Source organism: Myotis yumanensis, unplaced genomic scaffold, assembly GCF_028538775.1.
Source record: "Myotis yumanensis isolate MYYU_CA2020_CCGP unplaced genomic scaffold, mMyoYum1.0.hap1 SCAF_3, whole genome shotgun sequence".
Classification (NCBI taxonomy): Eukaryota; Metazoa; Chordata; class Mammalia; order Chiroptera; family Vespertilionidae; genus Myotis; species Myotis yumanensis.
Genome location: NW_027223754.1, coordinates 114,429,255 through 114,447,409, shown reverse-complemented (window position 1 = coordinate 114,447,409; position 18,155 = coordinate 114,429,255). Strand labels below are relative to the sequence as shown.

General features: G+C 40.6%; 1 protein-coding gene across 1 annotated transcript in view; it reads left to right on the top strand.

The window, feature by feature from the left end:
* Nucleotides 1–18,155, top strand: part of MTUS2 (microtubule associated scaffold protein 2) — a 535,610-nt gene that overhangs the window by 254,642 nt on the left and 262,813 nt on the right. Inside the window, 1 exon segment of the mRNA XM_070409399.1 lies at nt 12,159–12,356. Within this exon segment, the coding sequence (XP_070265500.1) occupies nt 12,159–12,356 (198 nt within the window).

The window sequence follows — 18,155 nt, the reverse complement described above, 5'->3', positions numbered from 1 at the left end:
AAGGTTCCATTTTGTCAAGCCAATTTGTATGTGTTAAAAATTTTATTTTAATTAAATTTATTCATAATTGAGTGTTCATGTTCACTGTGGGATATTTTAGGGCCATGGATGCTATGTGCTATAACTGGGAAATTTAGGCAAGATGATAATTCTTGTGATTGAAGTGAAGCATATTTGTATCCTCTATTTTGTCCAGTAATTTTTCTAAGATTATAGAATATTATAGGGGATACATTGTTTGAATTTAATGAGATCTCCAGGAATAACTTAATTTGAACCTCAGTATTGATTAAGGCCATGAATGTTTGCTAATTGGTGCCTTTAAGCAGATGTTAGCATTAATTTGGAAGCTGTGTTGTAGAGGTACAACAGTCAGTCAGTGCCCCTTTTTCTTTTGTTGTATAAATTCTTTTAGTAAATTTTGGATTTCCAGTTCCAAAATTAGTCCAACTGTGGACATCTGTTTTAGTTTGTGGTTTACTCTGCTATACCCAGGTTTTTGGTTGTTTTTTTCCCTCTCTCTCTATTCCCCACTCCTTCCTATCTCCTCTTTCTTTTTAAGCCTTTGTTGTATTTACTGGAGGTTCTCTGTAATAACCGGTCAACCGGTAGACCGGTCGACTGTTTGGTTGCTATGACATGCACTGATCACCAGGGGGCACACGCTCAATGCAGGAGTTGCCCCTGGCGGTCAGTGCACTCCCACAGTGGGAGCGCTGCTCAGCTGACCAACAGGCACCAGATGCTGGGCTCATGGCTGGTGAGCACAGCTGTGGCGGCGCACCTCTCCCGCCTCCGTGGCAGTGCTACCGAGCGAGTGGCAGCAGTGGCGGCAGGCACAGTGGGCCAGGATGAGCGGGAGTGGCGCAGCGCCTGGCCAGGGCTCGGGCTCCTCCCTGGCCGCCTGCAGTTTCACGCACTACTACATCCCTCGGGCCAGGCCTGCAGGGATCAGGCCGAAACCTGATTTCGAGAGGGTGCAAGCCAGGCTGTGGGACCCCACCGGTGCATGAATCCTTGCACCAGGCCTTTTAGTATTTATAAAATTTTGTAGAGAGCTGCATATCAGTATCCACCAGGGTTGGAGACCGCCCCATGGCAGTAGTTGCTTTATACGATTTAAGGACCCTGGGCTTAAGTAGTGTTTGAATTAACCCCTTCGCAGTGCCACAGAGATGCCATGGAGTTTTCTCTACAACTCTGTGGATCAGCATTTTTGTTACGACAGAGATGTAGACAGCAGCAGCAGAGGAATGTAAGGGGACTGCTGAGCCATCTGCTCTTTAGTGCAGGCCTCAGCACTTCACATGGCTCCTTTTTTATTCTCTTTTTCCCCCTAGTGACTGCTTTTCCATGAGTGACCACACAGTGAGCCTGTGTATAACACCGGTACTCTTTCCCCTGAGCTCAGCATTAGTCTCAACTTCATTCTAAGATGCACAGATAGGTCCAACCTATAAAGTACATGACTCAAGGCCACTCTGAAATAGCCCCACCTGAATCCCATATTCCTGTTCTTAAAATCCAATTAACTATTGAAACTTCCAACTTAGGTCAGGGAAATCCATTACAAAGGCTTTGGAGGGCTCACTCACACAGCACGAGCAGCGCAGGTCAGAGCAGGAGCTCACCAGCAAGCAGCAGCTCAGAGGGCATCTTGCCAGTCAACAAGCAAAGCAAGAACAAGGACTCCCCCATGGGTTGTCACTTCTCAATATCCTGATCACAGCACCTATTGTTGTAGTCACCTTGAAGAAGTAGGGTGGACCCACCCAAAATTCAGTTTGTAAAGACCGATTAAACCATGCACAAAGCAAGAGGACTTTTATTACACAACTAGAGGCCCGGTGCATGAAATTCATGCCCTCGGGGGGGGGGTGGGTCCCTCAGCCCGGCCTATGCCCTCTCGCAGTCTGGGAGACCTTGGGGGATGTCTTACTGCTGCAGAGGCAGGAGAGGCCCCCGCCACTGTCACTGTGCTCGACAGCCATGAGCCTGGCTCAGGGCTTCTGGCTGAGTGGTGCTCCCCCTGTGGGAGCACACTGACCACCAGGGAGCAGCTCCTGCATTGAGCGTCTGCCCCCTGGTGGTCAGTGGGTGTCATACTGACCAGTCATTCTGCTGTTCGGTCTATTTGCATATTAACCTTTTATTATATAGGATTGAGGTCTCTCTGGCATGTCTGAAATTGCCAGAGAGAGCAAGGAAGGACACTGGCTCAGCTTTTTGTTGTTTTTGTTAGGAGGTGGGGCTAGGGTAGGGTTCCCATGGAAGTGGGCAGTGGCTTATGTAGTTTGCATCTCCTGCAGGTGTCAAAGAAAGGAGCACTGGGCTTTCTCATCAACTTTCCCAGATATGGCAGAAAGGGGGTGGGGAGTATAGAAGGGAGTTTGAGACTTGATAGCTGTTAGTAGTCAAACATTTAAAAAAATGGAGTCTGACCCTTGACTATAGTTCCTAATTATTTTTTTTAAGCTATTGTGTCTAGTCATTAGACTATCCATTGCAAGTGGGTCCAAATACAATTGACTTTTGTATGTTGAACTTTTATCAGTAACCTTGCTAAACTCATTATTATTTCTAAGTATAGAGAGGCCCAGTGCACGAATTCATGCATAGGTGGGGTCCCTCAGGGTGGCCTGCAGGGATCGGGCCGAACCCGCAGTCCAACGCCACCTGCTGCTCCTGCCTGCCGCTCCCACTCATCCTGGCCCCCTTGTGCTTGCCGCAGGCTAGTGCCCAGTCAGTCTCGATCAGGAGAGGCTTGCGCCACCACAGCAGTGCTTGCCAGCCATGAGCCCTGCGTCTGGTGCCCACCCAAGGGGAGTGGGGTGAGGCTGGGACGCGATTGGCCCTCTAAGCAGGTGATGGGACACCCTTGCCGGCCCAGGATCCAGATCCATTCCGCTGATGTTTGCACCAGTTGTCGGGAGCCACATGGCGGCCGCTTTTATATTGTTTCTTCCTTGTGGAGCATCTAGGGAGGGGAAGTGGCCATGGTGCCCAAATCAACTTCCAGGAGGCTGGCAGCGCTGTTGGGATCATACCAGTGATGCCAGTTGGTCGGTGCCTGGCCCATTCTCTGGAGATTGGACCTGCAGGACTACTGAGGGAGTGAGTGGCTGTTGCCAGGCTGGTGGGCTGCTGGGATGGGTCGGCCAGCTGAGCAGTGCTCCTGCTGTGGGAGCGCACTGACCACCAGGAGGCAGCTCCTGTGTTAAGCATCTGCCCCCTGGTGGTCAGTATACATCATAGTGACCAGTTGACTGGTCATTTGGTCACTTAGGTTTTTATGTATATAGATAAAATTAGATTTTATATGATTTTCCTTATACAAACAATGTCATTAACAAATAAAGTTTTGCTTTTGATTGCAATATGCATGTCTTTTATGTTATTTTCTTGCCTTATTGCTCAGGCATGTATTCATTTTCATTCATCTTAAAAGTATTTTCTAATTTCCCTGTGATTTCTTCTATTACCCATCGATTATTTAGTAGTGTGTTTCTTAATTTACACATATTTGTGAGCTTGACATATTTCCTCCTGATTTTTATTTTTAATTTCATTCCATTATGATCACAGAATGTACTTATATCATTTCAATCCTTTTAAATGTATTGATGCTTGTTTTATAGCTTAATATGTAGTTTATCCTGGAGAATATTTTATATGCACTTGAGGAGCATGTATAGGGTGGGACAAAAGGAGGTTTACAGTTGTATGTGAAACAGTTTATTTTGTATTATTTTTATTAATTATTGTATTATTTTTCATATGAACCTACTTTTGCTTTACCCTGTATTTTTTGCAGCTATTGGACAAAGTGTTTTATTAATATTTGTTAAGTCAAGTTGGTTTATAGTATTGAAGTCTTCTAAATTCTTGCTGATTTTCTGGCTAGTCATTCCATTATTGAAAGTGGAGTATTGAAGTCTCCAACTGTTATTTTGAATTGTTTATTTCTCCTGGCAATTCTGGAAGTTTTTGCTTTGTGTATTTTGGGGCTCTGTTGTTAGGAGTATATAATTTATAATTGCTATATTTTGTTTACCATGATAAAAATATCTCTCTTATTTCTTTCTTGTTCTAAAATGTATTTTGTCTGATGTGAGTATAGCCACTCCAGCTGTCTGATGGTTTTTCTTTCCATGATATGTCTTTTCCCATCCTTTCACTTTTAAACTAATTGCAAATTTGAATTATTTGAATTATATTTTTATCTTGTTTTTCACCTAGTCTGACAATCTCTGCCTGATGAGTGGAGCATTTTATACATTCACATTTAGTGTTATTATTGATAGAGTTAGAAGTCAGATTTACATGTGCCATTTTACTTTTTGTTTTGTCTGCTCATTTTTCTGTTTCTCTATTCCTCATTACTACTTTCTTTTGCACCAAGTGTAAACGAAAGTAGTAATGAGGAGTGATATTTTCTAGTGTAGCATTTTAATTCCTTTAGTAATTTTTAGCTATATTTTTATTGCTCTAGGGCTTACCAGATACATCTTAAGTTGTCAGAATCTATTTAATATTTATACTACCTTCAGTGAGCTATAGAAATGTTACTCCTTTGTAGCTCTATTTACTCATTCTTCCTTTTGTGCTGTTGTTCTTATATATTACATCTATGTCTGTTACAATATGCAATACATATTTTTAGTTATCTAAATATATAAAAGCCTAAGCAACCATTACAACCAAATAACCAGAATGACCAGAATGACTGGTCGATGAGTTGCTATGATGCGCACTGACCACCAGGGGCAGATGCTCAACATAGGAGCTGCCCCCTGGTAGTCAGTGCACTCCCACAGAGGGAGTGCCACTCATCCAGAAGCCTCCCGACTCTGTGGCAGCCAAGTGGCTGTGGCAGGTGCAGTGGGCCAGGATAAGCGCAAGCAGTGCAGTGCCGGCTCCTCCCTGGCTGCCTGCCACTTGGCGCACTGCTACATTCCTCAGGGGATGTCTGACTGCTGGTTTAGGGGTCAATCCCCACAGGCCAGGGGATTGGGCTCTAAACTGGCAGTCGGACATCTCCCAAGGGGTTCCTGATTGTGAGAGGGCACAGGCCAGGCTGAGGGACCCTCCCCCCCATGCACGGATCTGTGCACCGGGCCTCTAGTTACTTCATAAAATTGTATGTCTTTTAAAGAAGCCAAGAGTGAATAAAGGAGAACAAGTATATATTTTTACAGTTTGTTAAATTAACTTTATTTACTATCTTCATTTTTTCCTATGTAATGAAGTTAACATATGGTGTCATTTCCTTACTCCCATACAGCTTTGCTTCCATCTACATCTTTTGTACTATAATTCTTAAATATATTACATTTCTATGTTATAGGCCCAATAATAGTTACATGCCTATTGTTTTGTACAATTGCAATTTAAGTTATGAGAAGAGAAGAAATACAGAGTGTCCCCCCAAAATGTATACACACTTTGAATAATTATAAAGGCAGTGTTTATTAAAATACATTTCATTTTCTTCACATCCTTGCCAACACTTGTCGTTTGTTGATTTGTTGATGATAGCCATTCTGACAGGTGTGAGGTGATATCTCATTGTCATTTTAATTTGTATCTCTTGGATGATTGGTGACTTTGAGCATTTTTTCATATGTATCTTGGCCATCTGTATGTCCACTTTGGAGAAGTGTCTATTTAGGTCCTTTGTCCATTTTTCAATTTGGATTGTTTCTCTTCCTTTTGTTAAGTTGTATGAGTTCCTTATTTATTTTGGAAATTAACCCCTTATTGGATATATCATTGGCAAATATCTTCTCCCATGCAGTGGGCTCTCTTTTCACTTTGTTGATTTTTATTTTTATTTACCAATTCATTTGTGTGTGTGTGTGTGTGTGTGTGTGCAGAAGCTTTTTATTTTGATGTAGTCCTATTTGTTTATTTTCTCCTTAGTTCCCTTTGGAAATGTATCCATAAACATATTGCTATGAGAGACCTGAGATTTTGCTGCCTATGGTTTCTTCTAAGATTTTTTTATGATTTTGCAACTTACCTTTAGGTCTTTTATCCATTTTGAGTTTATTCTTGTGTATGTTATAAGTTGGTAGTCTAGTTTCTTTTCTTTCTTCTTTTTTTTTTTTTGCATGTACCTGTCCAGTTTTCCCAATGCCATTTATTGAAGAGAATGTCTTGACTCCATTGTATGTTCTTGCCTCCTTTGCCAAATATTAATTGAGCATAATGACTTGGGTTAATTTCTGGGTTCTCTGTTCTGTTCCATTGATCCATACTGTTCTTGTGACAGTACCAGGCTTTTTTGAGTACAGTGGCTTTGTAGTATAACTTGATATCTGGTATTGTGTGGGAATGCAGACTGATGCAGCCACTGTGGAAAACAGTATGGAATTTCCTCAGGAAATTAAAAATGGAACTCACAGTGATTCCACTTCTAGGAATCCTATCTAATAATAGACAAACATGGTAATTGACTGTACCTTCGCTATGCCTCCCATTAGCTAATCAGCACAATATGCAAATTAGTTGCCAACAAAGATGGCGGCTAATTTGCATACTGCAGGCAGGGTGGGACACCGGGAGCTGCCATCCAGGCCCCCGTGTATGACCCCAGGAGCCACCGAAAAGCCAGGCCGCAGGCAAGGCGACCCCCTGGGACCCAGGAGCCCCCTTGCCTGCGGCCCGTGTTCGTGATCGTGATCAGAAAGCCGGGCCGCAGACAAGGGGGCACCCTGGAACCCAGGAGCCCGTCAGCGAGGTCTGCAGGCGAAGCAGCGATCAAGCTATGAGGGCGAGGGCGGAGGGCGGAAGCAGCTACAGGAGCAGCTCTGGCCAGAGACTGAAGACTCCCTCCAAAGCGAGGAGCAAAGACTGAAGGCTCTAGCCACAGCGAAGACTGTGTCCAGAGTGAAGATGGAAGGCGGTGGCCAGAGTGAAGGTCTGGTGCCAAAGGAAAACTGTGCTGGCAGCCAGGGGAAAGAAGGCCTATTGCACAAATCTTCATGCAACGGGCCTCTGGTATATTATAAGAAACCTGAAACTCCAATCAGAAAGAATATCTGCTCATAGCAGCACAATTTACAATAGCTAACATTTAGAAGTAGCCAAGTGCCCATCAGCAGATGAGTGAATATAAAAGCTGTAGTACATTTATACAATGGAATATTGTGCAGTGGTAAAAAAGAAGTAACTCTTACCATTTCCAATAGCATGGATGGACCTGGAGAGTATTATGGTAAGCAAAATAAGCCAGTTGGAGAAAGATAAGTATCATAAAATCTCACTCATATGTGGAATCTAATGAACAAAATAAACTAATGAAAAAAATAGATACAGAGACATAGAACCATGAACAGACTGATGGGTTTCAGAGGGAAGGTGGGGGTGGGAGGTGAGGGGAGAGAGATTAACTGGGGAATTCATATGCATAGCCCATGGACACAGACAATAGTGTGGTGAAGGCTTGCGAGGGGATGAGGGGGTCACTGGGCGAAAAGAAACCACAACAACAAAAAAAGGGGGACATCTGTAATACTTTCAACAATAAAGATAAATTTTAAAAAATACATTTCTTTGAAAAATGCAACAGCTGTCAGCTGTTATAGTATATATACATTTTGGGGAATACCCTATATGTATTTATACTATGTTTTATAATTACATAATTACCTTTACCAGTGTTCTTTGTTGTGTGTGTCTATGTATTTGAATTATCATCTGTGATCACATGCTTTTAGTCTGAAGGACTTTCTTTAATATTTTTCATAAATTCAGTATGTGAGCAATAAATCTCTCACTTTTTGTTAATTTTGGAACGTCTTTATTTTGGCTAGATTTTTAAAACATAGTTTTGCTGGATATAAAGTCATGAGTTGACAGTTTTATTCCTTCAGCACTTGGAATATGTTATCCCATTTTCCTTTGGCTTCCATTGTTTCTGATATGGAGTCAACTGTTAATGTATTGGTGTTTGCTCATATATAGTCATTTTTCTCTTCCTGCTTTCACAATTTTCTCTTTTTTTGGCTATCAAGATTTTTACCATAACATGTGGGTGTAGAGCTCTTTGCATGTATTTTATTTGGGTTTTGTTGAGCATCTTGGATGTGAAGATTAATGTTTTTCATAAATTTTAGAAAATGTCAGTTATTATTTATTCAAATATATTTTCTGCTCCTTTCACTTTTCTTAATCTGGTGCATTTATTATTTGTATGTCATTGTACTTAATGGCATCTCACATTTTTCTGAGGCTTTGTTAATTTTTCTTTATTCTTTTGTTCCATGAATTACATATTTATTGATCTATCTGTAAGTTCATGGAATCTTTCTTCCACCACTTTAAATCTGTTTTAGAACTTCTCCAGTTAATTTCATTTTAGCTATTTTATTTTTCAGCACCACAATTTCTATTGGGTTATTATTTTTTTATAAAATAATTTTAATCACTTTATTGTTATTTTATATTTAATGGGACATTGTCATAATATCTCCCTTACTTCTTTAACCATGGTTTCCTTTAATTCTTTGAATATATTTATAACAGCTATTTTGAAGTCTTTGTTTGCTAAGACATACATTTGAGCTTGCTCACAGGCAGGTCTGTTGCCTGCTTATTTCCCCCTATGTATGAGTCATAGTTTTCTGTGTTTTGGCACAGCTCAAAAATTTTTGTTGTACACTGGACATTTCAATAATATATTGTCACATCTGTGTGTACTAGTTACCTAATTTCCTGTCTGGGGATTGTTGTTGTTTGCTTATTTATTTGTTTGATGACATGGCTGGTCTATTTTAGTGAAACCTATTTCCCCTGCAGTATGAAACCACTGATGTCATTTCATAGATGGCACAACTGTGGGAATGCGCATACTCACTCCAACAGTACTTTAGCAGAGCTTTCTTTGTCTCTCCCCGCTGATTTCTCTATTAAGCTATCTTTCTCCATTTGATAACACACCCAGGTAACAGACTCCACTAATTACTGGCTGATTGCTTTATTATTTTCTATAGCGCCCTGAGGCATAAATTACTGCACAGTCTGATCCAAGTAAATTCAGGCCCCTTTTCAGGGTTAGTTTTTGAAGTCACTCTTTGAAACCTCAATCCTGAGTCTGAGAACGCTCTTTCTTAGTTCTTTTCCTGGTTCTCTTTGGTAAACTGTCTTATCTATAGTTTATCTTCTTGCTGTCATAGAGCTACTAGCCTCTTCCTCATTGCTTACCATAAGAATCTGCTTTATTTTCAAGAATGCACTTAAGTTTGAACTTCTCCCATACTCTATTCCAAATAAAGTCAGTTTCTTTGCACAGTGCTTCAGCCATTTTTGTTCTTATGACCTGTCTCTACTCTTGGGCAAAATCTCTTAGTCATGATTGAGCTATAAGGAGTGGAAATAGTGATGTGTTTCTCTTGGATGTGGATGGGAAATGGTGGTAGCCCGCATCTCCCACTAGCATGCCATACTCCAGCAGGAAGAGGAACCTGTCATCTTAGCCATTCCCACCCAGAGTAGACTTTTCATCATGCTGATATGAATGGGGTGAAGGAGAGGCAGGGAGTAGGTCATGGCTAAGGTATCATCCACTATCACTACTCTTACTGAGATTTAATAGATTTTCTTACATAAGTGTTTTCTTATTTGCTGTATGCCCTTAGAACAATTTCCAGAGACTTTAAATTTTTGTTGTTGTTTTTTAAAATATATATTTATTGATTTCAGAGAGGAATTAAGAGGGAGAGAGAGATAGAAACATCAATGATGAGAGAGAATCATTAACGGGCTGCCTCCTGCACACCCCCTACTGGGGATCAAGCCCGCAACCTAGGCACGTGCCCTTGACCGGAATTGAACCTGGGACCCCTCAGTCCACAGGCCAACGCTCTATCCATCGAGCCAAACCGGCCAAGGCTGTTGTTTTTTAAAAAACCATTTTCACGCCCTAACCGGTTAGGCTCAGTGGATAGAGCGTCAGCCTGCGGACTGAAAGGTCCCAGGTTCGATTGTGGCCAAGGGCATGTACCTTGGTTGCAGGCACATCCCCAGTAGGGGGTGTGCAAGAGGCAGCTGATCGAAGTTTCTCTCCCATCGAGGTTTCTAACTCTCTATCCCTCTCCCTTCCTCTCTGTAAAAAATCAATAAAATATATTAAAAACAAAACAAAACAAAAACCAAACCATTTTCACAAATTTTGTTTATTTCACTGGAAAAAAGTATCCATGGAGCTTCTCATGCTTCCATTGTGGTAGTAGTGTCCTTTACATGCTCCTCAGTTTTATTATAATATTAACCACTATCATTAGTTTATTGAGGGCTTACTATATATGTTGATACATTGTTTCTGTCAAAGTCTATATTCATGAATAGTCCAAGGATACAAAACACTTGAAAAAATATATTCCCCTGATATGCTGGACTGGTTTGAAAAAAGTGTAAGGACTGTATATTTTTTATAATTAAGTCCATTTTTATAAGAAACTAACATTAAATTGAGGCATATTTAGTTAGAAAATCTGAATGTGACCATTTCACAGGATGAATTGGCATCTTGTAAACTTTATTGAATAATAATTTGTTAAAACCAAATGGTACAGGTTTTACCTATACTACTAGGGCTAAGTACTTATAGTGTAAAAGAAATAAGACTTGCTCCTCTAAACCGTGAAGTTATATACTGTTTGTAAGATTTATCTGGTAGGAGAGACCATTGTATAGAGCAGTGGTTCTCAACCTTCTGGCCCTTTAAATATAGTTCCTCATGTTGTGACCCAACCACAAGATTATTTTCGTTGCTACTTCATAACTGTAACGTTGCTACTGTTATGAATCGTAATGTAAATATCTGATATGCAGGATGGTCTTAGGCGACCCCTGTGAAAGGGTCGTTCGACCGCCAAAGGGGTAGCGACCCACAGGTTGAGAACCGCTGTCTTAGGGGGAACAGCTGGTCAAGGAAGAGGCACCATAAACCCAATGTGGCTATTAGTTCTTTCTATATATCCACCCATAGAAACTTTCTAATATGTAGACTCTTTGTTAATTTTTAAACATCGGGGTTTTTTTTTACAAATGGCTCATTTAAAAATTATGTTTAATTTGCATTCGGATTAATCTTTCACTGGATAATGACTTACTACATTGCTGAGGGATATGAATATAAGCGCTGACAGTAAATATGGTTGCAGGGGAAGTTGTTAAATGGTTTGGCTAGGACGATGACACAGAATATTAAGTGACTTGGCCCTTTTTCTTTTTAAATTTTGTATAATGGAGTATTTGTATCTTGATAGCATTCTGTTTCTATCTGGTACTGAGAGGCTTCTTGTAGTGTCGTGATGATCATAAGAATACTGCTCAGATGTAGTGGTACTGAGATGATGGATTTATAGCATGATGTTTTATTATTTTAATAGCTAGATTTGCATATGTCTGGGAACTAATTTTGAAGTTTGTACTAACACAAAAGCAAGTAATAGAAAAGGAGAAGAGAAACCTAACATGAATTCAAGTTTGATATGATAGGCAGGGGTACTTATATTAAACCTGCAAGGCCAGTTTTGCGATCCTCAGTTCCTTCGGGGAAGGAAACTGTGGTTCTTAGTGTTAAGTAATGGGTCCAAAGTTATACCACTAGTCACTGGTACAGCCTAGATTCCAACCTGGCCAGCACCACAGTCTGGGCCCTTTCCACCTCATTCCTACAACCAACAAAAGGTTCATACAATGACTCTTTTTACCTGTTTCCATGACTTCCACATACTGGTTATAATTACTAATGAATAGTGGCCACAAGGGTCCTTTGCCCATTGTATGCCAGATTTTAAGGTACATCTCAGTTGCACAGTTAGTTCTAGGGCAACTTGAGACAGTAAGCATTATCATTCCCTTCAGCCTTCTAAGCACTTTGCATCTTTCTTTATGACCCTACAATAGGGTTAGTGTCTGTTCCTATCCTGTCCCATCCACCTTCTGCCTCTCCTTCTCTTTGAGGTCTTTGAAGCTCCTAGCCCACAGTGAGGGCTTTCTCAGGAAGGTGTGTTTGTGAATGTGCTAATTGGACCCTAAGGTTACTCATGGCCTGTTTATGCAAGAACTGGATTAATATTCACACTCTGTATATTGTCTATCTTGCTTTCAGCTGAGAAATATTTTTTTCTTTGTTTGTGTTAATTTAGGAGATTTAAAGAAAGCCTCCAGTTCGAATGCTGCCAAATCCTGTCTACCGAAGTCTGGACTTCGTCCTCCCGGATACTCGCGCCTGCCCGCAGCCAAGCTGGCGGCGCTGGGCTTCGTGCGGAGCTCCAGCGTGACCTCGGTCTCCAGCACCCAGTCCCTGGACAGCGCGCAGCCCGAGCAGAGCCGGCTGGCTAACTGTAAGTGGGGTGGCTGGGCAGGCGGCTTGCATGGTTCTCCTGCACAAACGCACCTCTCTCTCCAGATAGGAGCAGGCGAATCGGCATATGCGTGTAACAGTGTTTCGTTTTCTTTATGTAATAAGCTGAACATCTGGGTTGACTAGCTTAATATACCATCATTGGGATTTAAAAAAAATAATCAACTGAAGAAAAGTAGCCTATTTCACACTACTGTTTTCTCAGTTATGGGGAATTGACGGGCTGGAAGGAAAGACTTTTAAATTACCCTTAAATCTAGAAAATGAATTGTTCAGGGACTGATTCCAGGAACCCTTTGCTTCGTGGTTTCTAAGTAAGAAGTCCAAGATCCATAAAAGGTGTTACCACTTTGTGCTGTCATGAAATATATATTAAATATTAATGGAAAAACCAGCTGTGATTACCTGTAATGCCTTCATATTGATGGAGCACTTGACTGGATATCCAGAAGTTAATTCCAAGCTGTTAAAATTGGAAAGCACAGCTGAGCTTTTTCAAGTCTGTGACCAGGATGGTCCCCATTAGCTGATATTCTAACAGTCTCAAAGCAAGTCACAACAGCCGTGTCCCTAAAGAAGATCCAGAGGCTGCCCATTTGGCTAAACCTTTGGTGGCCAAATCCCACCTCAGCCTCATCAACTTCAAAGTTATTGTTATTGGATCTGAAGCCATGGCACTTAGATGTTGGTTAGCAAGAATCTGCAGAGGGCCAGGGAAGTTTTAGAGGTTTTTATGTGGGGAGCTATTTTGAAGGGATTCTAGTAGTTGGATCAAATTGGAGGAGGGAGAGGGACAGGGAGAGGGACAGGGACATGGAGTGAGGAAAAGAGAGATTGGGAGATCGAGCTGAGAGTGATTGAGAATGAGATTATATATATATATATATATATATATATATATATATATATACATATATATATATATACATATATATATATATATATATTAATTTCCTTCCTCCAAGCTTGTTCTTTCTTTGTCTTGTGTTTACAGAGGTGATCTGTGGAACATTTGTACACTTACAGTTCTAAATTTTGGTCTACTTAGTTATTCCTAGAAGTAATGCATACATTTTCCTTTATCTTGATATGTTTGTAAGCAGTTTCTAAGAGGCTTTTTGCTCACTTGGTTTCCTGAAGTTGCTGTGGCCCAGACCTACTTTCCCATCAGATTCATTTTAAGAACACCGTTGTAATTGGGGATTACGTCATGGCACAGCTGATGTCTCAGAATCTGAAACGGGAATATATTAAGGAACTATTTGCAAATGTATAACTCATGTTTTTAGATATGTATGTGCATAACAATCTGAAGATCTTAAAATATAGAAGCAACTCTTTGTCATCATTTTTAGTAGTAAAACTTCCAGTGACATATTTCTCTTTTAGAGGGAGCCTGAAGGAAAAACATCTCATGCGGTATATATATTTCTAAGGAAAAAGGGAAGATTTTGATTCTTTAAAAAAATTAACCTCAAGGTGAATTGAATCATGTCCCCGTGGCATCAGCTTTTGCTAAAGGAGAGCTGACAGATGTGGACAGAATAATTCCAGGTGTGCTTTGGGCATTTCTAATCACCTCTGCTTCAAAGGATACTGGATAGGCACCCCCTGAACACCCTGGGGTTCTGTGCCAGAGAAAATAACTCCTAGCTTAGAGGCTTCATATTAAAGCATTATTTAATATTTCTATTCAGAATTTTCTATTTAAAAAAAAATAGTATCTTAGAGTTTACTTTTATTTGTCACTGAACTATAGATTTGTACTTCACCGGTGAATCACAGGAAAACTTCACATGTATTTTAATAGATATCTTAGTGCCATTAACCATTATTCTTATAGTTGTTCTTAGATATAATATCAAGGAAAATCGTGTTTTTGTTCTTTAGTGGGGAGGTGATGCTTTGATGACAATGATTAAGTAAAATATGAAGGAAGCTCTTGAAAGACTGAAAGTCCTACCATTACATCCTTTGATGGTTTAGCTCATAGAAGCAGCTAACATGATACCAGAATTGGTTTCGTCTTTCTTCTTGGAATGCTGTTCTTTCTTCAGGCACTACTTTCCCATCGCATTCATTTTAGGAGTACCACTATGATTAGAGATTATGTCGTGTCACAATAGATCTCTCAAAATCTGAAACAAGACTATAAAAAGGAACTATTTTTAAATGTATAACTCCTGTTTTTAGATACTCATGTGCTATAATGTCGAAACAATGTCCATAGTGACTGTGGAATGACATAAGTGATTCATTGTGAATCCTCAGTGTTTCCTGGGCTACCTTGGCTTTGCTGCAACTCTTCTGTGCATATTCCTGGGTTCTGAGGGGCAGGTGATGATGAGTGTGGAAAGTGGAGGCCCGTGAACCCCCTGTGCAGCAGGTCTGTGTGGAACCCTCCACCTAACTCAGGCTCCGTGCCATCACCGCAGCCCCACTGGGCAGAGGCTTCCTATGTCAAGTGCCCTTCCATCTCTTTTTGCCTTTTCCACAAGGTTTGGACAAATGGAGCAGACACAGGGAGGTGAACTACATCTGTAGGTCCTGGGAACCCAAGGGTATCTTAGCATCCACTTATAGCTGAGCAAACTGAAATCAGGATGTTCTTTCTCTATTTAGTTCTTAAAGCTGCCGTACAGGGTGGAGACACACCCAGGATTTAAAACCTTTTCTTTCTATTACTGAAGCAACTCTTAGAGTTGGAGTTGCCTTGAGGGGCCCCTCAGGCCAACCCCGCCTTACCTACCCCACCCAGTGTCTTCAGCCAGAGACCCCTAAGTGTGTGGGCTCTGTAAGTGGTGGGGAGCAGTCCACCTGTGAAGCGGCTGGCTCTGAGCCTGGGCTGCTCACTGTGTGGGTTCAGGCTGCCTCTCTAATTCCCAACTAGGAGCCTGGTTCCTCTGGATGAATTCAGACCCATATTTTCATTGTGCTCAGGAGACAGCCCTCGCTTGGCACGTGTGTTTGCCTCCTGAAGGTTATGAGATAGGCCTATTGAAAACCTCAAATAAAACTTTAAATGACACTAGCTAGTGACCTGCAGCTTTTTTAAGATTGAAATTGAACAGGAAAGAAAGTAATTCTTTAACTTGAAACTTAAATTTAAAATCATAGTATTGAACATGCTTGGCCCAAGATGTAGCTCATAATTTTTTTATAGCTTTCAGAGAAGGAAAAAAATAAATCTCCAAGATATGCCTTAGGCAATAGAAACTTAGAGAAAAACAATTACTGTAGCATTTAGTGTTGGTAACATGCTATAGACTACGGTATACCTGCCTGTCAAATTAATCAGCAGTTCGGTGTAGACTTGATTTTCCCAGTGGGTAAGTAGGTGTAATTTAAAGTTAAAGCCCTGAGGGTGTGCATGTGGGTGGGGGGAAGAGGAAGACTTAGGGTTTCATGAATTAATCATTAATGGAAATAGGTCATATCACCTAAGGATAGAATACTTCATGTAGAGCAGTGGTTCTCAACCTTGGCTGCACATTAGAATCACCTGGGAATCTTTTTAAAATCCTGATTTCTGGGCCTCATCCTCCAGAAATTCTGTTTCTTTGTTATGGAGTGGGGCCACAACATTAGTAACAAAGAAACAGAATTTCCGGAGGATGAGGCCCAGAAATCAGGATTTTAAAAAGATTCCCAGGTGATTCTAATGTGCAGCCAAGGTTGAGAAACACTGATGTAGAGGATCATATCTTGTGTATTCTGAATAGCATCTAACCTACAGGGTGGGAGGAAACAGAAAATATCAGAAAAGAATATGATGAAGGGGACATTTGCAGCTGCCCTTTCCAGTTTCTCCTTAGCTTCCTCTCTTTTTATACCATCATGTTTTCTCTATGGGATGAGCTAAGACCAGAAATCACAAGATAAAGAATTTGAAAAGATAAATTCACACCCCCATACACCAAAAAAAGGTTTTTCCACCTCGTGTTTGTTTGTTTCTTTCTTTCTTTTTTTTTTTTTTTTTTGTGCAGGAAGTAGTAGGATGTTTGGGAAAGTAGGGCTATAGCTGAGGAGTTGGACAGGGATGCTGACATTTGTATAAATAAACCATGATACAGGGTGCATGTGCCACAGCCTTAGAAATGACACAAAGTTGGGTGGAGGGCTGGTTTCTGATTGGGGTGATCAGGGAGTTTCTCAGAGCGCTTATAGCTGGGCAATATTTGAAGAAGTGGATGTGGGCTCTAGGAGATCTTTGGGGGACGGGTGCATCCAGAAAACCATCTGAATCCGAGGGCCAGCCTCACTGGTGCAGCTGTCAGTTCATCAAAACGTCTATCTGCTGACTACCGAGAGCCATGTGTTTGAGCTTCCCAAGTTTTGTTCTTAGAATGCATCTATTTCAGTTTTTTGGTTTTCCCTTAGGTCATCTAATTTATAACTTTAGCAATTAGAACTTTGGGTATGATGTTGAATTCATATTTGCTGCCCCCACCTCTCTCTAGAACTACTCATCTACCTTTTAAATGACCTTCCAAATATCTTCAACTGGGTGACTCAAGTTACCTCACACTGAATATTTCCCCTTAGGGAGTATTTTATTATCTTTTACAAACCAATGCCTACTCTCCAAGTTACTCTATCTTTAATGGTATCTATGATCTCTTGGCTGCTGAGGCTGAACATCTCAGAATCAGCATTTTCTGTTATCTTCCTTTGTTTGCTTTTATATTCGGTGATCAAATCTGATCTGTTCTTTCTCTCTCACCTTCACCCTAGTCCTCTCATCATCTCTGTACCTCTCACCTAAACTATTCCCTGAACATTTTCACTTTCTAATCCATAAGGCACTTGATCCTAAATAATTTTCCCTTAGACCCTGTTTGATTGTTCCATAGTGTCCCTGTCATTACTTCTACTCCTTGCTGGGTGTTGCGGGTCCTCCATTACCTGTCCAGCCCTCTTCTCACCTTCCCTACCTACACACCATCCCCTCACATATATTCTCGACTAGCCAACCAGAATTATTCACATTTTTCTCTGAGAGATTTGTGTTTACCTGCCTTTGGGTCTTGTTGTGAACCATTCATCTCTGCAATGCTCTCCCTCCCTCAAAATCTCTCTATAGATTGTCATTTTCAAGTGTAATTCAAATACCACTTCCTCCAAAAAGCCTTCCTTTTTCTGTGAACCCAAAGTTATCTTTTCTCCTGGGAACTTCTACAAAGCACTTGCTTTTAGCACTTTTGTGAATTCGCGCATACTATCTCATTGTAATTATTTGTCCCTATGTCTGGTCTCCCCTATGGATTGTAAGCTCTTGAGGATAGGGGTTATGTCTCAATTTTAGTGTCTCTCCTTCTACTTCGCATGGCCTTTACAGTAAAATTTCAAGAAACATTTTTCCCTAATAGAAACATTTTCTCTTAGGTGAGTATGGAACAAGAGAGACCCTTAGAATAACTTAGGCAGCTTTTGGAAGTATTTTGGACTTGGAATCATTTTCACTTTATCAAGACTTTCACAGGTTTTGATAGTTTATCCTTGTGGTTTTCACACTTTTCTAGAATCTCTAAAATATTGCTTCCATTGACTGTGGTGTACCTATAGATAATTTATACAACTCAAAGAGTAGAAAAGATAATAGGTCATTCAAAGTGTAATTATATTCAGAGATAATTTATCATGTAGACTGACCTCATAGTTTCACAAATGCCTAATAACTTGTATATATCCTTGCATATAATTAGCCATTTTAAAAGAATTGGGCTAAAACCTTACTGTTGAGACTTTTCATGAGAGTATTTCAAAGTTTCCAAAATTA